General features: G+C 41.3%; 1 protein-coding gene across 6 annotated transcripts; it reads left to right on the top strand.

Moving 5' to 3' along the window:
* Positions 1–551: 551 nt before the first annotated feature.
* On the top strand, positions 552–19,589 carry LOC107994092 (TOX high mobility group box family member 3). Of its 6 annotated transcripts, XM_062082583.1 has the most exons (13): positions 1,473–1,508; positions 1,588–1,685; positions 10,685–10,811; positions 13,001–13,193; positions 13,280–13,369; positions 14,499–14,669; positions 14,753–14,871; positions 15,064–15,397; positions 15,487–15,599; positions 15,928–16,063; positions 16,177–16,557; positions 16,725–16,805; positions 17,048–19,589. In XM_062082583.1, the coding sequence occupies exons 5-13, from the start codon at positions 13,358–13,360 to the stop codon at positions 17,405–17,407; spliced, it is 1,707 nt and encodes a 568-aa protein (XP_061938567.1). In that variant the 5' UTR covers positions 1,473–1,508; positions 1,588–1,685; positions 10,685–10,811; positions 13,001–13,193; positions 13,280–13,357; the 3' UTR covers positions 17,408–19,589. The 6 variants fall into 6 exon arrangements, with proteins under 6 accessions (XP_061938561.1, XP_061938567.1, XP_061938566.1 ...); XM_062082577.1 differs by lacking the exons at positions 10,685–10,811; positions 13,001–13,193 and having other exon boundaries at positions 552–1,508; XM_062082582.1 differs by lacking the exons at positions 1,473–1,508; positions 13,001–13,193 and having other exon boundaries at positions 1,667–1,685.
* Positions 19,590–21,029: the final 1,440 nt, after the last annotated feature.

Raw genomic sequence — 21,029 nt, 5'->3', positions numbered from 1 at the left:
CGTGACCGTTCCTGTCAAAATCGTAATTTCTAATTCTCGACCCCCTCCCCACTTTTTCCCTCGACTTCTCGTAATATCGATCGTGCATCTCGATGATCGAATATCCATATATATATATATATATATATACATATATAATCGTCTATTCCATTTTCTTCCTTTTATTAATAAACGTATACGAAAATTGTTTAAAAAATACGATCGATTTAAAACGAATCGAATGATTCGTATATTTTTTTCGAACAAAATCTCGAAAATCCATCCCATATACGAGTATATTCATACTTCTTGGATATATACGTGATGAAAACGTGAGATATAAAGCAAGGAAGAATTTTCGGAAGATTTAGAAAATTATCCGATAAATGGATAAACAAACGGAGATGATATATAGAGAGAGAGAAAGGGATCATCGTTACTACCAGTGTCACCATTGCCTCGGCTATCGTTTCATCTCCATCCCCCTACCACGGCGATATTATATCTACCGCTACCACCACCATTGACAGTACGCTGAACATTGGCAGCGATGGTGGTGGTGGAGGTGGCGGTGGAGGTGGCGACGGCGGCGGCGATAGCGACGGCGGCGGTGGCACCACCGCCAACATTACGATCGTCCTGCTTGCTTTCGCTCTCAGCGTCGACGTTGCTGTTCCCCAGTACCGGTGCGCAGTCGGTGGTCGCGGTCGGTGTCAGATGGTTAAAAGGAAACAGATTCGAGAGCGGAGCGACACCCATAAAGGATAAACACGTTAGTTGATCCACGTGCTCCGGCCTCGCAGCCGGCAGCCGGTTCCAAATCCCGAGATTTCGATTCGCAACCGGCCTCGATTCGATCCGAAACTCGAACCGGTCGAAGCGGTGATATAACGGTGTGATATGAAACGCGAGCAACGTCGAAAACACGGCGTAAATTTAATCGAACGAGGATAAATTCGTACGTAGATTCCCTCACGCGTGTGTACCATCGACGTGTGTAACGGTATCCATATGTATAACGTATCGAAAACATCGTGGAAGAGAGAAGGAGGAAAAAGGACTAATGGTTGATGGTGAAGAATTTGGAGAAAAAAGATCGGATTCGAGGAGTTAATTAATGTGTCTCGTATCTCGGAGAGGGATATTACTGTGATTTTTATCCTTATCCAAATTCGAGAAAGTTGTTCTTTTCTTTAATTAAAAGTCGGGATTGGAATCGAACGCGCTCTCCTACTATTTACGTGCTATATACGTAGAGTCGTGGGTTTGATCGATCGATCGTATTATCGATTCGATTTACGATCGTAACAACCGAGTATAAAATATCCGAGTATAAAATCTCGTGGACGAGAAGAAAGAGAAAGATCGTCTGGTCGATATAGGAAGGGAGGAGGAGAAGAAGAAGAAGAAGAAGAAGAAGAAAGGAGAAGAAGCGCAAGGTGGCTGGGGGCGAGGAGGTGATCACCACGGCAGAAGCCGCGGGACGATGAGCGACGGCATAGTCGGTGCAATTGCGATCAGTTTGTTTGGTATCGGTCCTACGCGAATATTTTGTTTCGTATATTCGTTCGGGGGAAAGATTTTTCACTCATCGAAGCCTCGTTCCAGGCAGCGAGAAGAAACGTCGAGACAGCATGGATGCTGGTTACACGATACTCGGCAACGATATCGATGTTTGCAGAATGTTCGACCAATTTTCTTACAAGGTTAGTTTTTCCTTTTTCACTCTCAACGGGACGCACACATTTTTCTGTCACACGAGAGACAATTTATTCCGCACGAACAGTGTGTTAAGCATGCACTCTATCATCTCGTCTCGTTTTCTCGCTTTCGTCTCTTTATCTTTGTCTCGATCGCTCTCGATATCGATTTCCATATTTCGTTTTTTTCTTTTCCTTCCGTTTAATTTCTCCTCCCCCCACCCCCTCTTCAATTAATCACACATTTAATTTCCCCCAAATCTCGCGAATATCTTTGACTTTTTACTCTTGGAATATTGAAATCAAATTGTCGGTGGACTAAAATTAATAAAAAGTTGAAAAATATCGCTTTTCTCGTCACTCGTCGATTGACCGATTAACACGTTTTCGATGCTTGAAATTTTCTTCGAAAATCGAATCGATTGAATCTTCTCGTCCTCTAGGATAAAAGCACGGATCGGAGAAGAACATCAGGATATAGATTCGCAGGTTGGATATCGTGCTACCTTTATTTCCGTATTCCGGGTATATATATATATATATATACACCTTCTTTGACCGTTTCAGCTTTTCATTTGGTCCTCTTGGTGGTTGAAACAAAATGAAAGGCAAACCTATACTACTGGAGGGAGCTGGTATCCATAAAAGAATGAATAAACGTAGATTGGAACGGCATAAAAAAGCGTGTAGGTCTGTGTACCCTTGAGCCAGAGAGAGAGAGAGAGAGAGTACGTGGTGGTGGTGCATTTCCACCACATTTATGTACACGTATCAGGGAGGGGGGAGGAGAGAGTTGTAGCAAAAATTGAAATCCCGCTGACCGCGAGCGCGCAAAGTAAATTCGTTCTAACGAACGTTGCTAATCGAATTTCCATACTTATCGCAACACAACGTTTGATCAAGGGTTCGATGGAAGCGAAACAAGATCCCTCTTTTCTTCCTTCCTATTCCTTCTTTCTTCTCCCGGAAAAACTGGAAATTTAATCGATCTTGTTTCGAAATCGATTTGCATATTTTTCGAGCGGTGAAAAAGAGATCCCCGAGCTTTTCGAATTTTCGCGTTAGTAGAAAACTAAATCGAACACGGTGGAAAAGTGGAATCGCACACACTGCTTGCTAAACTTGCTTTCTCTTTCATACTCGTAGACGAGAATTCACTTCGTGGAGAAAGTGTGCCACATACGTGTGCACGCGATAACGTCCACGGTACGCTAACCATAACCGCTATAATGCTATAACCTCGATATAACACGTTACGTCGATCTAGAGACAAGAGAGAGATACGCCTAAAATGCGAGATATTGCGGTTTCTCTTGTAGAGAAAATTCGACGAACACGTGTACGTAAAAAGAGATTTGCGTGCGCGCGAAACGAGGAATGGAAACGAAGAAAATTTCGATCGATCGAGATTAACGGTTAAATACTCGGCCGGCGGACTCGGCCTGTCCGTGTATACACAATGGAAGACGAAGATAGCCGGGTCGGAGAATGCCGCGAGTGTTTTAGCGGTAGACCGCATCGGGTAACCGGACGCAGACAGTCGGACAACAGGCTGGCCAACGGGCCACTACGGTCGCAGAGCCACTGACAAAATCATGAGCCACTTGTTGATCGGCCAATGACCATTCGAACACCTCGTTCGACCAAACGTTTCCCGTTACGATATTCCGATCCCTGTCTAACGATTGCGCGCCAATTTAACCGTTCCGATCCTTCGAATTTTAATTATTTTCTTCGTGTCTTTATTATCCCCTTACGTGTATTATACGTGTATTACGTGTATTACGTTCCCGTGTGTAGAACGGGAAGAAAAAGGAAAAGAAGAGACAAATTTTGACGAAATGACACGAGAAGGATGAGAAAAATATCATATTATTGCTATTTCTCATCGAGTGGCGCGATTTTTTCCCATTCTCGGTATCCCGCGATATCCTTCGCCATCCCTTTAGGCCTTCGACCTGTCTTACCTTATCGCATACCACCCTGGTACATCCTCTCCCTCCTCACCCTACTCTTTTTCCCGAGCTCGCGAGCCAGCGAACCCGCGAGTCTTCCTCCTCCCCCACCTTCGCCTAGCCTATTCCGCGTTACCCATCTCCTCTACCCATACCCCTCTCCCTCTCTAGGTCTCAGCCTAGCCACCCACAAACCTCTACCCCCAGACTGCCGCCGCTCGCGACTCCCTCGCCCACCGCCCCCCGTTCCCCCCTCCCCCTCTCCCTCCCGCTCTCCTCCCCCTTCACCCCCAACCCTCTTCCCCGCGCGCTTTCCTCCTGTTTCTCTTTCGCCTCTTTCTCTCTCTCGTTAAATCAATAAGCCATTCGGCCTGCTCGCTACACTGGCAACGGGGCACTTTGCCCGATTTTCTTTCCGATCGGATTCCTTTTTCTTTCTCTTTTTTTTTTCTTCTTTTCTTTCTCCCCCTCCCCCCGCGAATGTAATCTCTCCGCGAAAAGGGGGAGCGATTGCGAAGAGAAGAAGGCTTTCATATCACGGACGATACGGATAATTATTCGGTTTCTAACATTATTCCTTTCGAGGGAATAATATCCACGCGAGGAAGATCGAAAGGAGGAAATTGTTGGAGGGGATGGAAAGAAAAAGAAAAAAACAGAGCAACGTGGAATTAGAGGAAGAGAGATAGAGAGAGGGAGAGGGAAAGAGTAACTAAGCGTAGGTAGCGAGTTGGTAAAGCAAGCGAATAAAGCGTAACGGAGAAGCGAGTTCGTTCGTATTCGAAAGTTTCGGTGCAAACTCGGGAGCGAGGCAGTCGAATACAATGGCCAGGCAGAAGTTTCCTCGAAACTAAACAAGTTTATTTAACTTACCTCGGCACACCGGTTCCCATCCCCCCCTCCATTCCTCCCCCGACCCTCGTTCCTCCAGCAGCCTCATCTCTGCGTAGAATCTGCCCTGCGAACTTCTTCCTTTCCACTTCCCATCAAATACGATTCTTCTTCTTCTTCTTCTTCCTCTTCTTCGCCTACTCGACCATCTTTCCTCTCTCTCTCTCTCTCTCTTCTCATTTGATTTTATCTCATCTCAACTCGTCGTCTCATCTTACCCCAATTCCTCCTCTATCCGTTTCTCCTTCGTCTTATCCCACTCGCGTGAACACGGCTCACTACTGGCCCCTGTACTTGCAATAACGTCGAGTTTTCCAAAAGTTCCCGACAGATTAACGACTATTGGAATTGTTCGAGTTTATGGAAGAACGTGGTATGTTGTAATAACCAAAAAGGGATTACGAAACCTCTTCTTGCTCTCGTAAGAAATTGACGTATTTTATTCCGATAATAATGTATTCGTATCGTGGACGAGAAAGATGTTGCTTGACTGAAAAGGGATAGAGATAGGGAGAGGGAAGGGAAAAAAGAGGATTCCATTTGGAGGAGGAAAATGAAAGAGGACGAAAAGTCGCGGGAATGTAGTAGTATTAGTAGCGGTAGTGGTAGTGGTAGTAGTTTCTACGTCCATCCACGAATGCATGCTGCGAAATGGGATACGTACGTATGCTGTATATCTTCTTTATGGCAACCATTAACATATTTTTTGCCCCGTGTATTACCATACAATAGTGGCGCAAATATTACAACTTATGGCCGTAAATCAGAGGACGGGAAAGGGTGGCCTGGAAGACGAAAAGGAAGGGAAAGAGAACGGAAATAGGAATGGGGAATAGGAACGGGAACGGTAACGAAAATGGGAGAGTAAGAGATGGAAAACAGCGGAGGAACAGAGGGGAAAGAAAGAGGGAGAGAGAGAGAAAGAGAGACATTGATATTACGCGAGGAAGCAGGTTGCCCTGTGTAAAATCCACGATTCGAACGTAAAAGACGAGTCGATTCTTTCGTTTTCATCATAAACGAGATATCGAGTGTGCGACCAACCGTGATGGATACGACGCAAGGTCGTTGACGCGGGCCACATGTCCGGTAAAACGAGGATAGAAAGTAAGTAAGTAAGTAAATATGGTTACCGAAAGAAATCGAGGAAGGAGTGATATTCAATAACACGCGTTTGACAAACGTTTTATTACCAGAGATCGGATATACCAATTCGAATTTTCAACGATGGAAAAAAAAAAAAAAAAGAAACGTATGTATTGGACGTATGTATTTATTTTCATTATTTTCGTTTTTTTCTTTCCCCCCTCTCTTTACCCTTCACAGGGAAAAAAAAAAAACAAACGACGACGTTGGACGACGTTAATATCTTCTCCTGTGCAGCAAAGTTATATAAGCTACGCGTAGTATTCCCCGCGTTGGTGTTCTCGAACGCATTAAAACGGAAACGCTGGAGAAATTTCAGATAATGTTCAATAGTAAATTAAGATATAATAACTTTCGTGAAAGTTGTACGCCGGCAAGGAGATGGAAGAGAAGAGGAAAAAGGCGGCGGAGAGACATAGAGGGAGGGAGAGAGGGAGGGAGGGAGGAAGGTAGGTAGGTAGGTAGGGAGAACTCCATTAACTTTTATTTCTCCGGGAAAGTAACTTTGCCCCTTCCTCTACCTCCCCTCCGTTCCCGCGTAAGACAACTACCCATCACCTCTCCTCTCCTCCGCCCTTCCCTTCCCTTCTCCGCTGCACCTCCTTCCTTCGCGTCCCGTCGTCGTCGCCGTTTCGCGTTCGCCACTGCCTCCTCTCCTCCACCTTCTTCGCCACCTCCACCAGCTTCTACCGCCCTCGCTACCTCCACTACCGCCACCACCACCACCACCACCGTCCATTTCAACCGCTCCTCCCGCCTCCTCTCGAACCTCCGCCTTCCTCTCTTTCGGCAATTCGTCCCGCTTCTTCGAGAGGATTCCCCTCCGTTCCATCGTCGTCGTCCTCGTCGTCGTCATCTTCGTCGTCGCCGTCATCGTCGTCGTCGTCGTCGTCGTCGTGGCTCGCGCTGCGCTCCACTGGGTTGGCCGATCTCTCCTCTTCTTCCTACCTTAAGGTATACCTCGACGGTGCACCTCGATGAAACTTCGCAAAGCGACTTAGTCAAACTTTAATAAATTCCTTCGTAGAGTTTGAAAGCGGTTCTACGCGGGATTGCAAATGATTGCGTTTCCTTGCGCATCCACCGACCTTCCCCTCCAGGATTTCTCCACTCTACTGTTCCTCTTCCCTTCTCCCTCTCCCCCCCTTTCTTCTCTCGTCCCGATCGGAAGGAACGAAACCGGCGGACGGAGTGAAACGATCACGCGTACGAGATGGATTAAAATCCATTGTATCGCGTTGCGATCGAAACGAAAGAACGCCGCCGATCGGGAAGAATCAAGAGAGAAGATCGGATATGATACGAGTCCGTGTATACGCATTCCCATGGCAACGATCTCGATCTGAGATAGAAACTGGGAGAACAGGGGAACGGAGAACGATCTAGATAATGTATTCGATACAGGTAATATATAGCGTTCCAGATACAATATTTATGTCTCCACCAGTATTTTGCCACCAGTCCATTATTCATTCCGTAGCGGTGAATAAGCATTTCAGACTGCCTATCGTATCGTTTGCGAGCTTCTTATTCCATCCAAGTGAATCGCTGTATTCTCAATCTCCCCGAATTTCAGCAACAAATTTTTTACGCTGCTCTCGTCGTAACACGCTCGTTATTACGCGTGTCGTCGCGATCGAATTCGAATTGGAATTCAAAATTCAACGAGGAAAAAGAAGTAAAAGCACGATTGTACGGATGAAATAATAGACGAGTAAACGGAAAGGATAAGGGGGAAAAAGTGGGAGAGAGAAAGAGAAAAAGGAAAGTTGGAGAGGGAGAGAGAGAGAGAGAGAAAAGCTAAGAACGATCAGATCCAGAGGGTAGACAAGATTCACACTTGTTGCTCCCTTCTTGGCTGTACGGGCTGAAAAGCCCGTTTATCCGAAGAATTTCCTGCGGTCAAAAGGTCACGTGCACGATCTTCCATATCCTCGCCTTTCTCTCTCTCTCTCTCTCTCTCTCTCCCCTCCCCCTCCTCTCGTTTTCCCTTTCTTTTCTACTTTCGATCGATCGATCGAACCGTCTCCGGTGTCCGAGTGGAATATCAAACGGAAAAACAGTCCTTCTCAGTTCGGCCGTCAGATGGAATAAAGATCGAAATGTGGAGGGGAGAAAATGGAAAAAGGAGAAAAAGTGGAACGTAGGAACGCGAGAATAGAGAAACGTTCGCTTAGCGTGACTGGTAATAAAAGATCTACGCGAGATAAGGGGACGCTCGCGTAATAAGTAAAACCGGTTTAAGAGACCGTCGACGATAATACGAATCGATGTACACACGGGATAAGGACGAAAACGCAATTTGAGCCGAGTTGCGCGATTTACCTCTTTCTTACCGCCTTGTGGCGTAACATCGAAAAGGGTTGATAGAAGGTGATAGATGCCTGTTTGTCGAAAAGACGAAGGTGGTAGGCAACGAGACGAGAAAGTGCAAACATATGGGAGGAAGAAATAAAAAAAAAAAAAAAAGAAAAAAGAAGAAAAGAGAAAATCGCGATGAGCCTTGGGCGATTATCGCTTGTGCAAACGTTGCCTCGAAGGAATTTATAAAATCAACGTTTCTTCCGAGAAACCGTTGAAAAACACGATGAATTTAACGAATTTTTTTTCAAGTACGAGGCAAGAAAACGATGTGATAATAAAAATGTAAAATTTCGAGTTTCGAGTTTTTGCGGTCGGTTAAATCGGTTAAATTTGATCGACACTCGATATGTCCACTTTCTCTCTCTCACACTATCAGTGTGTTTTCGCCGTTTTTTGGAGCAAAGTAGCGGGACAGAGAGTGTCCCGTGAGAGAATATCGATTCGGTTGCCCGCTCCATGATCAAATCCACGGTTCCTTCGTTCGATTCTCCCGACCGAAGAGATCTCGATTCTATTTTTCACATTTAACACGACATCTTTAAAATTGACATCTTTCGTTATCTTTTTTTTACTATTCGCACTCGATTACTCGAAAGATTTTGCATCACCTACCGTTTTAAATAATAGATAAAAGAGTGAATACGTACGTTTCGAGTACGTATGTACGTATTCGTAAATACGTTCGGATATACATAATTAATTAAAATGTTTTTTGAACAGATCAGTTGACAAATTTACCGTTGATCGACCGTGTTCGATATCGTGTAACAATTTTGTTCGAGTAAATATTTCGAATAGAGATTGTCGCTTCTCGTGACTGAATACGGGATATGCACGGGAATATAGTACGTTAATGCGATTGGAATGCCACTGAAATTAAAGCCACCTTTCACGGGAATGTAATGACTCTTTATAAACTGCGACGTAACCCCTGTTTCCTCGGGCCACGCGGCACACTCGATTGCCATCACAGTCGTGTCCTACTTTCTTGGAATATTCGAGTAACCAAGTATCGGTAGATAACGCGTGTTTAACACGCGTTTAGTGCACAATACCAATTTAATTATTTACTTATAGTTGTGCATGCTTATTTTACCGAAATTAAATAATTTTTAACGAATCGATTTTTCGTTTTCTGATCACTTCTGCCTACACTATGATAAATCTTAAATTTTAAAATCGAGCGGAAACTCAAAATTCTACGTTTACACGGTAAAAAATGCCCGTAAGTATAAATCGTAAATTCTAATCGTTATAAATGAATAAATGAATCTGGAATATCGAAAGATATAAGGATTATTTTACTTGTCGTTTCGTCGAGGTATCGTCAGTATTTTTTCTTTTTCTTCTTTTTTTTTTTTTTTCATTTCAAAAAAAAAAAGATAAAAAAGTGATTTTCTTTTCCAATGTTCGTGCCAATGTTGCGAATAATTCCTTTCGTCATCATTTGACCGCGCGCGCGTCATACGTCGCGAGTCCTCTTTCCTCTGTTCGTTGCGCCACCGGCCTCTTTCAATCCTGTACACCACGTCCCTCCGCTCCCGTCTCTAAACAGGAACCCCACTCCTATCTTGGCCCCTCTCCGTGTTTCAAACCGACCCCTTTCTTCCACGATGTAGCGATCGCAGCTTGTTAACTGGGCCACGAACCACCGACCACGAATATTATTCGCGTGATTCGATATGATTCAAAAGTAAACTATTATTACACGCGTATCGTATAACGAGAAAACGTTGTATTTAACATTACCGCTTTGGGATTTTCTTAGCGCGCGTGATCGAAACATCGGATATTTCGATCACGGTCGAACATCGAAAGATTCGATTCCCTCGTTGTCGAGAATTAGATCGAGTTTCAATGTATACGAGTTCATGCGTATACGTATAGATATATAATCGTACAATGACTTACAATTCCGTACAAATTAATTTTTTCACAAATAGATCAGAAAAAAAAGTATCCAATCGAAAAATAAAAAAATCGGTCTTCCAGATTCAAATATAAATCACATTTGTTCGTACACATTATCGTATTAAATTTAATTTCTCGTTCTTTTTAATTATTTCTCTCCACGTCTTGAATAACAATTGTCCATACGTTTAACTGGTGTGGTAACTGGTCGTGTATTTGTACAATTTTTCGTAAACGAGTGGTAGTGTACGTCGTATCGTATCGTTTCGTTGCACACATTGTATCCTTTATCGATATATGTTAGACAGGGGGCGCACGAATCTACTCCCCTGTCGAGAGATCTATCCCCACTATCGAAGCGTGCCACAAAACTGAACCTCCCTTCAATCATTCCCGCGCCGGCCGCCGCGAGGAGCGCGCGTCGTTTTGCCACGCTGTCACAAGTTACGCCACGAGTCGAATACATTGTGTATGTGCATAGCGATTTTGTATTTTGGTTTCGTGTTATGTTTCGATAAAATCATTGTGTACGTGTTTATCCATGTCGATGTAACGTAACGAGAACGCGTGGTGATGTGTGAAAACGTGTTGCTTGATTAGTGTCGACGTGTGCATAGACGGTCGAATGACAAAAAAGTCGTCGAATCGAATCGTTTCGTTCGTTTCGTTTCTATCTTATCGAACGTATGTAACGTTTCCTTTCGACTTGTTTTCTTTCGAATCGAATCATTTTTACAGAAAGAAGCTGCGTTTTAAAAGAGAAGGATTCATCGTGGTACGCTAACGGTATCGCGGCACGCTGCACGTTACACGTGCATTCGATAACCTGGATCCCGTCCCGACGAGTCGTCGGTTCGTCTCATCGGTAAGTCATCGATCTTGGGATTCTTTTAACCGATACTTCAATCAACGTTACTTACTTTTATCGGGAATTTTCTCGATAGCGGTCAATCGATTAATTGAATTTTTAAGCTTCAAAATTAAGATTCGTTATTCTATCCGAAATGTTGGTGTTTGCTTTCGAAATATATTCGAGATAATCTTGAGCCGCCATCTGTTGGCGGAAGATTCAACTTATTACGAACGACGCCGATTCTAATATTAAAGTATAAATACTTTTCGATTCGATCGTTGGATTCTCGAGTTGTTTCTCAAATTGGATCGATCGATGATCGAGTGTATATCGTTTATCGCGTGGACTAGGATATCGTGTCGAAATATCGAATCGTAAATCGAATCAAAAATAATAAAATTCGTTTACGTTTCGCATTAAATTCGCAAACGTTCCTAACGTTTTGGATTAGAAGTCGAAACGATAATTTAAAAACGTTTCGTTCATCCAACGAAGTAGTGGGGCAGTAGTTCGACGAGATTATTTTTGGGAAAAAGATGTATAATCTTTTGGGAAGAAAAATTGGGAAGAAACGACGAGAAAAAGGAACGAGCTACGGATTACAAATGGTGATGATGTTGAATATGAGGTGGGAGCGTAGCGGGGCGGGAGGGATTGGGACGAGAAACAGGTTTAACATCGGTTATTATACGCCGAGTAAGAGTATACTCTTTGGTATACATCTATCGAGTCTCTAGCTTTTGCTTTGCTTCTCTCTTCTTTCTTACTTACTTCAAATAGCTCTCCTTTCTTTTTCTCGATGTTTTTCTCGCTCGTGTTTTAACTACTACTTTTCACACTCCGTTATATATGCGCTTGCTATTTAAATCTTTCCAACACTGTCAAAATGGATAATCGACGGATTTAGATGAAAAAGTTGTTGGAATATCCAATGTCAAGATATATAGGACGAATGATTTATTTTCTTTTCGTTCGTTAACTAAAAACGTAGTTATAAATAATACGCGAGAAACGAACAAACGAACGCGTGATCATCAGTCGAGTCAAAATATCCATTGTCAAAATTGACAGGTTAATGAAATATTCTTCGCGCGAACACACTACTCGTTTCGATTCGATTTGGATTTTCTCATTGATCTTTCTTACATCTCGTCCATCTACCAATCGACTATCCAACCTACCTACCTATATACCTATCTACCTGCTTGTCTGCCTTGCTTACCTACCTACCTACCTACCTACCTACCTACCTACCTACCTGCTCGCTTTCTTGCTTGTCTACCTACCTGCCTGCCTGCTTGCCTGCTTGCTTGTCCGCCTGCCTGCCTGCCTGCCTGCCTGCCTGCTGTTGCTTCTATTGGGAAAAGTAACGTATCGTGCACCTTACCTTCTTCTTTTTCTTTCCATCACGGTTAATTTTTCGTTATTCGTTCCCTCTTTCTTACTTATCGTCTTTCATCATTAATGTTATCCTTTCTCGAAACTGTTGTGACATGATTAGTTCTTTTGATTTAAACAAGTATCATTTCGATTTGATTTTTCTTTTTTTTTTTTATTACCCCCGTTCGATAATTTCCAAATATTTTTGAAGTATTTACCTTTCATCGATTCGTTTCATTGATTTTTCTATTGAATCTTATTTAAAAGATATCTTGTTTCGTTCAATTTCACGATTCATCGATTTCGAATCGAATGGATAATTCTCTCCACTCGATAAAAATCGTAACGCGTTTCAAGCATGTTTCGAACATTCGTCGTAAAAATTGAGAAAGGATCGAATTGAAAGATTTCAAACGACGAGGAAAGATCTAGGTAAGAATTTATAGATTGCCCGGTTCCCCCGACAATTTATCCTTGCTAACTCGTTACATCATCGAAACCGCGAAGATAAGGCGAGAAGAAGAGATAAATATTCTCCTTAGTCGCGAATTAAAAAGAAAAAAAAAAATCGAACGGTGTTTCGAATAAAAAGTCGAATCGACAATAATGAATAAGAGGAAAAGACAAAAAAAAAATAGCAAAACATTGGAATTTGCGTAATAAGAGGAAAAAACGTTGCTTTCAAAATGAATTCGATACATGTAATGGAAATACGATCCGATTGATCCTATCACCTAAAGACGAGATTAAGCGATTCTCGTTCGAGAACGCGGAAGCGCGGATTTCTCGTGTTCTTACCATGCAAAACATCGAACGAATAGAATCGACGAACTCACGCTTGTCGAGGCCATTGACCGTAAAAAGGGTGGAAGGAAGGAAGGAAGGAAGGAAGGACGCGCTTGTCCCGTCGCGGAAAGGATACAACGCGGGATCGACAAATTGCGCGTCCGTTTCGCGACGAATATTTTTGGGAAGGGAAGGAACAATGATGGAAAGAAACGAAACGACGCGAACGTACGTTTCTCGTACGAATATTCAATGGAAAAATACACACGCACACACACATATATATATATATACATATTTCTTATTTGTTTCAGAGAAACGAGAGTTTGGATTTTTCGTTGAACGTTCCGCAACATCATCATTCGACGCAGTATCATCAGAACAGTTACGCCATGGCCGATCAAGTAAGTTCTCGAATACGTGTACGTACATACGTACATACATATATATATATACACATTTGTGAAAATGGTTAATTCGTAGGAAGGAAGAAGGTTGGTTATCGGTGGATATGGGAAGGCAGGGGCGGAGACGCTCGGGTACGGGACACGGGGACCGGGCACACCGGGCACACCGGGCGAAAGCGCGAGCGTGAACGGGTTGGCTGGGTGCGGGGCGGGGGAGGGGGGCGGGCGAGGGGAGAGCGAAAAGGGGGTGTAGGAAAGATACGACTATCTTACTCCTCGGCCGAGTAGGCAGAGGGCGAGAGAAACGGCGGTGGGGTTGGGGGCTTGGGTTAGGGTACGGGGGCAGGAGCGTGGAACGGGTTGGTGGGGCGGCGGGGGGTCGCGGCAGGGGGAGGGCGCGGAGAGAAAGAAAAGTTTGGAAGCTGTGCGGTGAAGGAAGAAGATGGATAGACGCGCGTAGTCGATTCGGAGATGGAAAGGGAGTAGAGGTGGAGGAGAAGGAGGTGCACGAGAGGAGGAGTAGGAGGTGTAGGAGTAGTTGAAATAGGACGAGTACGCGTATACGCGAGCATCGACGGGACGGTTATGGGACGTTACGGGACGAAGCGCGGCGAAAGGGGGGGAGAGAGAGAGAGAGAGAGAGTGAAACGATAGAGTAAGAGAAACATCGCGAGGTAAGGGGTAACGCGCGATGGGCACAGTAAGGGTAGAGGGGCGGAGGTATACTCGATCAATAGGCAAGTACGTTCCTTCAAAGGAAAATTCCTGATGCTATTAAATCCAATTTAAAAACTTTTATTCCCCATGGCCCGACACGCTCTACACGGCAAATGTATTTTCCTTCCTTCGTGTTCCCTGCTTCGAAACGTTGATAAATCGCTAAAAGGATTTCAAACGATTCGCCGTGATGATCTCTCTCTCTCTCTTATATACGTATATGTACGCGTATATCGATCGAAAAACGATCGAATTATGCCGAATGAATGTGTCGGTCCAGATTCGAACGAAAGGATTGATCGACGATCGTTTACTCTAAACAAGGGAATGTTTTTGCCCGTCGAACACATTTGTTCGCATATGATACAAGTCGAAGGACGTTGTTCCAACTCATTCCTTCTCTTCGCAGACGTTTCACACCCCTAGCTTTGGTGACGAGGATTTCGATATACCGGCTATCCATTCCCATTCTCACCAACAACATCAGCAACAGCAACAACAGCCTCAACAGCAGCAACAGCATCAAACGCAACAACAAACTCAGCCTCAACATGACCCGATGCACGGCTACCAAACACAGGTAAATTTGCCGCGAAACGAGGACGAAAGAGTCGATGGAATAGGGGAGGGAAACGATTATCTTCGTTCGAATGCTTTTCGCAGATGATGCAAACCGGTAACGTTCAACAATCTTCGGACGGATTGAATTTAGATCCTGGTGGATATCAACAATCCCTTTACCTGCAGCAGGATCACTCGATGCAGCAACCGATCAGCGTGAGGTAAGATTTTTAACTGTTGTAAATTGGCTCTTAAATCGATTCGGAATCTCATATCGATCATACCTTACCGATCGGGTAATAATGGATGGCGTTTATGGCGGATTTGTGTGGTTTCGTTCGCCAATCTCGATCGTTTTAGGCAGGTTTCTGTTCGTTCTTCATCCACTTTTTCGACGTATTATTTTTCCTTAGCTCGACGTATAATACGTCGCAGGGTTCGTACGTGAGTATGAGCTCACCACGACAACAACACGGAAACCAGCAAATAATGTTGCTTCAACAACAACAGCAGCAGCAGCAGCAGCAGCAACACCAGCAGCAACAAGTTCAGTTGCAGCAGCATATACAGTACATGCACACTCAGCAGCAACAGCAGCAGCAGCAACAGCAGTTGCAGCAACAAATGCAGTACAGAAGTCCAACGGGCGGCAGTCCCTCCGCGATACAACCGAATACCGTTCCCGAACCGAACAACAATACAACTACTAGCGAAGATAGCGACGACAGCACGCCTCATTCCGGAATGGTGAGTTTCGAGCAATCGATCGAATCGCCTCTGATCCGACCGAAATAAAGAACTAGTAAATCTTGCGCGATTCGTATTCGTTTGTACAGATTACCGGGATTAAGCGACCCTCGCCGGAGCCGACTGACGTTGGAGCAAAAAATCAAAGAAAACCAAAATCGCAGAAAAAGAAGAAAAAGAGGGATCCCAACGAGCCGCAAAAGTGAGTGACATTTTTATTTCTCCTCTCCATTTCTTTCCGATTTATATATATAGTCGGGTTTAAACTCGTCTCCCGCTCTTTCACGCGTTCGTGCGGATTTGAAACTTAACTCGATCGAATCGAATTAGAGAATGGTAAAACGAGAAACGAGTTGATAACAAATTTTACGCGTCGGATGAGCGAATTTTAAAACTCGGCCTTGAAAACCCTTGTTTTCCGTTAAATATTTGAACGCGTTCACAATTACTATAGAAACGGTTAATTTCTCTCTCTCTCTCTCTCTCTCTCTGCTCGTTTTTTTCGTAATACGTAATTATTTATATTGCAGACCTGTTTCGGCGTACGCTCTATTTTTTAGAGATACCCAAGCCGCGATAAAAGGGCAAAACCCGAATGCGAGCTTTGGTGAGGTTTCAAAGATCGTAGCTTCGATGTGGGATGCGTTGGATACGGAACACAAGAACGTGAGTGCATATTTTTGGAGGATATCATCGCTTTTTTTCTTCCCTTTTTTCTTTTTTTTTAATTAATAAAACCGATTGACGTATACCGAGAAAATTGTACCGAATCTTTGCAGGTGTACAAAAAGAAAACGGAGGCCGCCAAAAAAGAATATCTGCAGGCTCTCGCGGCGTATAGGGCGTCTTTAGTTAGCAAGGGGGCAGCTGAAAATGACAATCAACAACATCAACAACAAGCGCAACAACAGCCAACGCCGCAACAACAAGTTCAATATGCAGCATATGGTAATTATACCGGGAATGGAACACCCGGAAGTGTCTCGTATCAAGTTTACAGTCCACAACCGCAACCTTCTTCGCCTCAACAACAACATCCGCATTCTCATCCACATCAACAACTTCAACATCATCAACAATCGACGCAACAAATGCAAATAAAAAAATCTCCTCATCATTTAACGATGCCAGGAAATCCACAGCAGCAACAAACGCAACAGGTAATGATTCTTTATCTACTTGTCATTTTTTTTCTTTTTTCTTTCTTTTTTTGTTTAAACGTATTTATGTATTTGTAAAAAAATATTTCTGTTCTTTAAACATCTAAACGTAATTCATTTTTCTCCTTTTTTTCTATTTTTTATCTATTTTATCTATTTTTTTCAAGACTTTGATGGCGACATCGATGGCACCAACGCATATTTCGCAACAGCAACAACAACAGCACATGCAACAACAATACATGCAGGTTGGCAGCGACATTAATTTGTTACGCTTACTTTACTTTCCCTCACATCCCTTTTTATCCTTCTAGAATGTAGAATCTATCTAGAATGTATATGTCGTGTGAAAACTATTATAAAATGCAATGCTAGTGATATTTCGCTTCACAAATTACAATTATGTCATGTCCTTTTCGACGATATCGACTATTATTAGTATTGAATTAAAAAGTAAAACAGTTATGAGAGTATTTGCACGTTTTTGTAGATACCACAGCAACAAGTGCAACAAGTACAACAGTCGCAACAAGTACAACACCATCAACAGCAACAACAACAGCAACAATCGCAACAACAATTGATGCACACGAATCCGGCAAAGAGTGATACGTTATCGAGTTCTCCACCAACAGTGAACTCTGTGACTCAGGCTGCGAGCATGGTTGGTCAAAGGCCAACGTCGAACGCTTGTATACGCCATGGATGTCCGAATACCGCTGTTGCGAATAGCGAATGGGAAGACGAGTATTGCAGCAACGAGTGCGTGGTTAGTCATTGCAGGGATGTCTTTACCACGTGGGTATCTTCGAATCAAAATCCGCAGCAAAATTTTTCGACCGTTAAATAAGGATAGGTCGTGCTAGTTGAAAAATAGCAATCGTTTGAAATCTTTCCTACCATTTCTTACAATCGTGGAACACGAGTATACATTTTATCTATATATATATTTGAAACGTGATCTGATTCGCTATCTTTTGTACATATGTCGACCACACGAGGTTTTTTCGCTTTAAATCAAAAAAATGAACGACTGAGAGAGCGCGAGTCGCTACATCGATCTATAGGTTTCATTTGAAAGACTGCCTCCACGCGGCATGCGATGCTCGTCGACTCGGATATGTATTGCCGTTTCACATTTACACCGATTACTTTTTTCATGGACGAGCAACATAGCTGCGTAATCGCGAAAGAGTATTAGAATCGCCAAAGTAGCCGATAAAATCGGGCTGTAGTTCGAAGGAATTCACTTCGATGTGTCGTCGTGCGCGCGTTTGCCCATTGTCGTTTGCAAAATCGTTCAATGCGCATACGCTATCGAATTAACGAGAGATTTAAATAATGAAGCGCGGACCGAGTTGTTGTATTCCTTCATTCAAATCTAGTTAGGAATCGTTTAACGATAGATAACAGTAAATTCGTAGAAATATATTCAAAAACTTTAGGATACGTCTATATAAAATTTATGGATACCCCGTCGTATCAGAATCAATGAGAATAAATACGAATTTGGAAAGAAGTTTCCTCGATTAATAAAAAGAAATAAAAAAAAAAAAAAAAATATCGATTGCCAATTAAACGTATAGTAACTTGTCTATAATCGATGGGAATTAATGATGAACGAAAATCGAAAATTCCGTCGACTCCTGTAAGAAAGAAAGATTGCTGATGGCGTTAAAGATGATGGTGGAAGATGAAAGAAGAAAAAGGAAATACCGCGGTAGCCATCAAAAATCTGTAACACAACTTATTTTTGTATAATTTTACAAAGGAATAAAAAGTTCGTACAAATACGAAATAAAAAAAAAAAAAAAAACAGAATGGTACGAACCGGAAGAATTGTGGCCAACGTTTGCTAAAAACTAATCTTTATGGTCGATTTAATAATTTTGTTCGAATTCCTGTTCCAGTTTGCTCCTCTTGAATCAATTTTTGACAAATGTACGACCGATTTTACAATCAATGAAAAGGAAGCAAACGAATTAACATAATTTATTTCGAAACAATAATAGGCTGTATTGACGCGAGTCTTTAACCGTTCAAGATCGTCGAACGAGAACGAAAGATTCTAAAAAAAGGATAAACAAGGAAGAGCTTAAAAATCTTTAATATTTTGTTAACTTGATTGCGAAAATATATCTCTTCCTAAATTTTTCTCATCTGTTCTCGACGGTGATTTTGCTCGATCTCTGACTCCAGAAGTACATGGAATTAGTGAGTGAATGTTTATATTACGAAAGATTGCGTAATGCTTTCGTGACAGATAGGACACATGCGTGTACACGCATATGAATGCGTGATTTTGGTAAGTTTTTAAATAATTTTTTTCCCCCTTTCCTAAAAAAAATCCTTGTATATATATATAAAAAAAAAAAAAAGAATATTCCATAGATTTGTAAGCTATGATGTAAACATAATCGATAGTGTAACATATTGATGATACATACACACACGCACAGACACATGCGCACGCACACAGCATACATACACACACAGGACACATAGATATATATATATATATAACGCATACATATGTTTGAGCGATATTGTGATATGTATATTCATATATGTATATATATATATATATATATATACATGTATGATGTATATATATCATAGAAGCGTATAAACAATATATAATATAAATGTAAAGATTTAATCGGTAACGTCGTGCATATATGTATACATAAACATACGTGCATATGCCTGTATACGTATACCTGATTCACGCCTGTATGTACGTATGTATAAATGTACATGCACATGTAACCAACAAAATGATAACTGTAGAGTTATCGTGATTGTATGTGAAACTACATCATTGCATATAGATGACTATGAATTGATCCAAAATTGTTTCAAAGATGATACATTTTTGCGAATCGATTCTTACTAGAGGACTGAATGAGGTTAGAATTTTTTCAGGGTTAGTCATAATCGCATAAATCTGTATACCGAAGAACAAAAACACAAAAAACAAAAGAAAAGATGAAAAGAGAAAAAAGAAAATAAATTTAGAAGATATCAACTAACGTATTAATTCTATTCTTCGTTCTCAACGTTTCTAATATAACGAGCAATACTGTTGGATGGATTGCGAGATTGTATGAGTAAGTATTTACTTACATGTATAAGAAGTTAAGAGTTACGTGCCATTAAATATGCAGATGATATTGTCTTCATTAAAGATTCCCCTATTATCACGTACATGTACCATTTATATAAAAATATACGTGTACGAGATATTACTACGAACAAAAATATGAAATAAATCTAACATTAAATGTATTTTTTTTTCCATACCTCGAAGGCACTAAAATCATTTATCATTTTAATATCATTCACAATGTTATTTCGAAATGAGATTGCAACATAATTGAAATTTGAAATATTGAAATTGAAACTGAATTAATAATAAATATAAAATTATAAATAAAAAATAGAACAAATGTTCTATTATATTTAAAAATTGGATATAGAATGGATATTATTAAGATTTTTAATTAATTAAAAGATAAGGGGAAATATACGTTCTTTGTTACGTAAATTTTGTAAATCAATTATAAACAAGGAGAGGAGATAATACGAGAAAGATAGAGATAGGATAAAAATATTGAAATTAACGCCATCTTCAGAGTGCCGCAAATGAAACGCTAAAAAAAAGATGGAAAATAGTGGGAGAAAGATAGAAATAGAAAAAGAATTGATCATCAACACCATCTATCGAATACCAAAAATTATTTATTCATAAATAAAATCTATGGTACAACTTGAATGATACGAGAGTATTGTCACCAAAAATATTCTATCCTGTGAAGATGCACGTTACAAAAATATCGTGTCTCGTAGCGGATTACGTGATATAATTTATTTACCTCCGTATTAAAATTTTGGGCAAAAATTTTTGATACATGTTTTTGGTGTTAGATAGATGGCGCTGGTGTATAATTTTTATTCTATCTTTGTCCTTTTCTCCGTATTTTCTATTCTTTGTTTGAACCTTTCGTTTGAGGCACTCTGAAGATGGCGTTGATTTCAATATTTTTACTGTATCTCTATATTTTGTTCCATCAATTTCACTCCTTGTTTTTGGCGCACGATCACGGACAAGATATGAAGAGTCGATTTGATTTTTTTTTTCTTCTTCTTTTAAAATTACAATATGTTTAAATCTTTGATACGTTTTCAATGTGTCTTATCTTTTTTATGTTTAGAGGAGAAAATTATGCGTCGGGAAATTAAATTAAGAGAATATAATTTAAAAGTAAGAATTTTTTCGAATACAATTATTCTTTGTGTACAATTTTATATTTTTATATTTTTATTTATCTGTATTTATCTGTGAAATTACTTATCTTCCAAACTATTTATATTTTTATGATTTTTTAAAAATTTTCAAATCATCAGAAACACAAAGTGTAGATTATCTAATCTACGTAGCTTTTTCTATCGACAACTTAGATAATGACAAA

This window comes from Apis cerana, linkage group LG11, assembly GCF_029169275.1.
Source record: "Apis cerana isolate GH-2021 linkage group LG11, AcerK_1.0, whole genome shotgun sequence".
Classification (NCBI taxonomy): domain Eukaryota; kingdom Metazoa; phylum Arthropoda; class Insecta; order Hymenoptera; family Apidae; genus Apis; species Apis cerana.
This window is presented reverse-complemented; position numbering and strand designations above follow the sequence as displayed.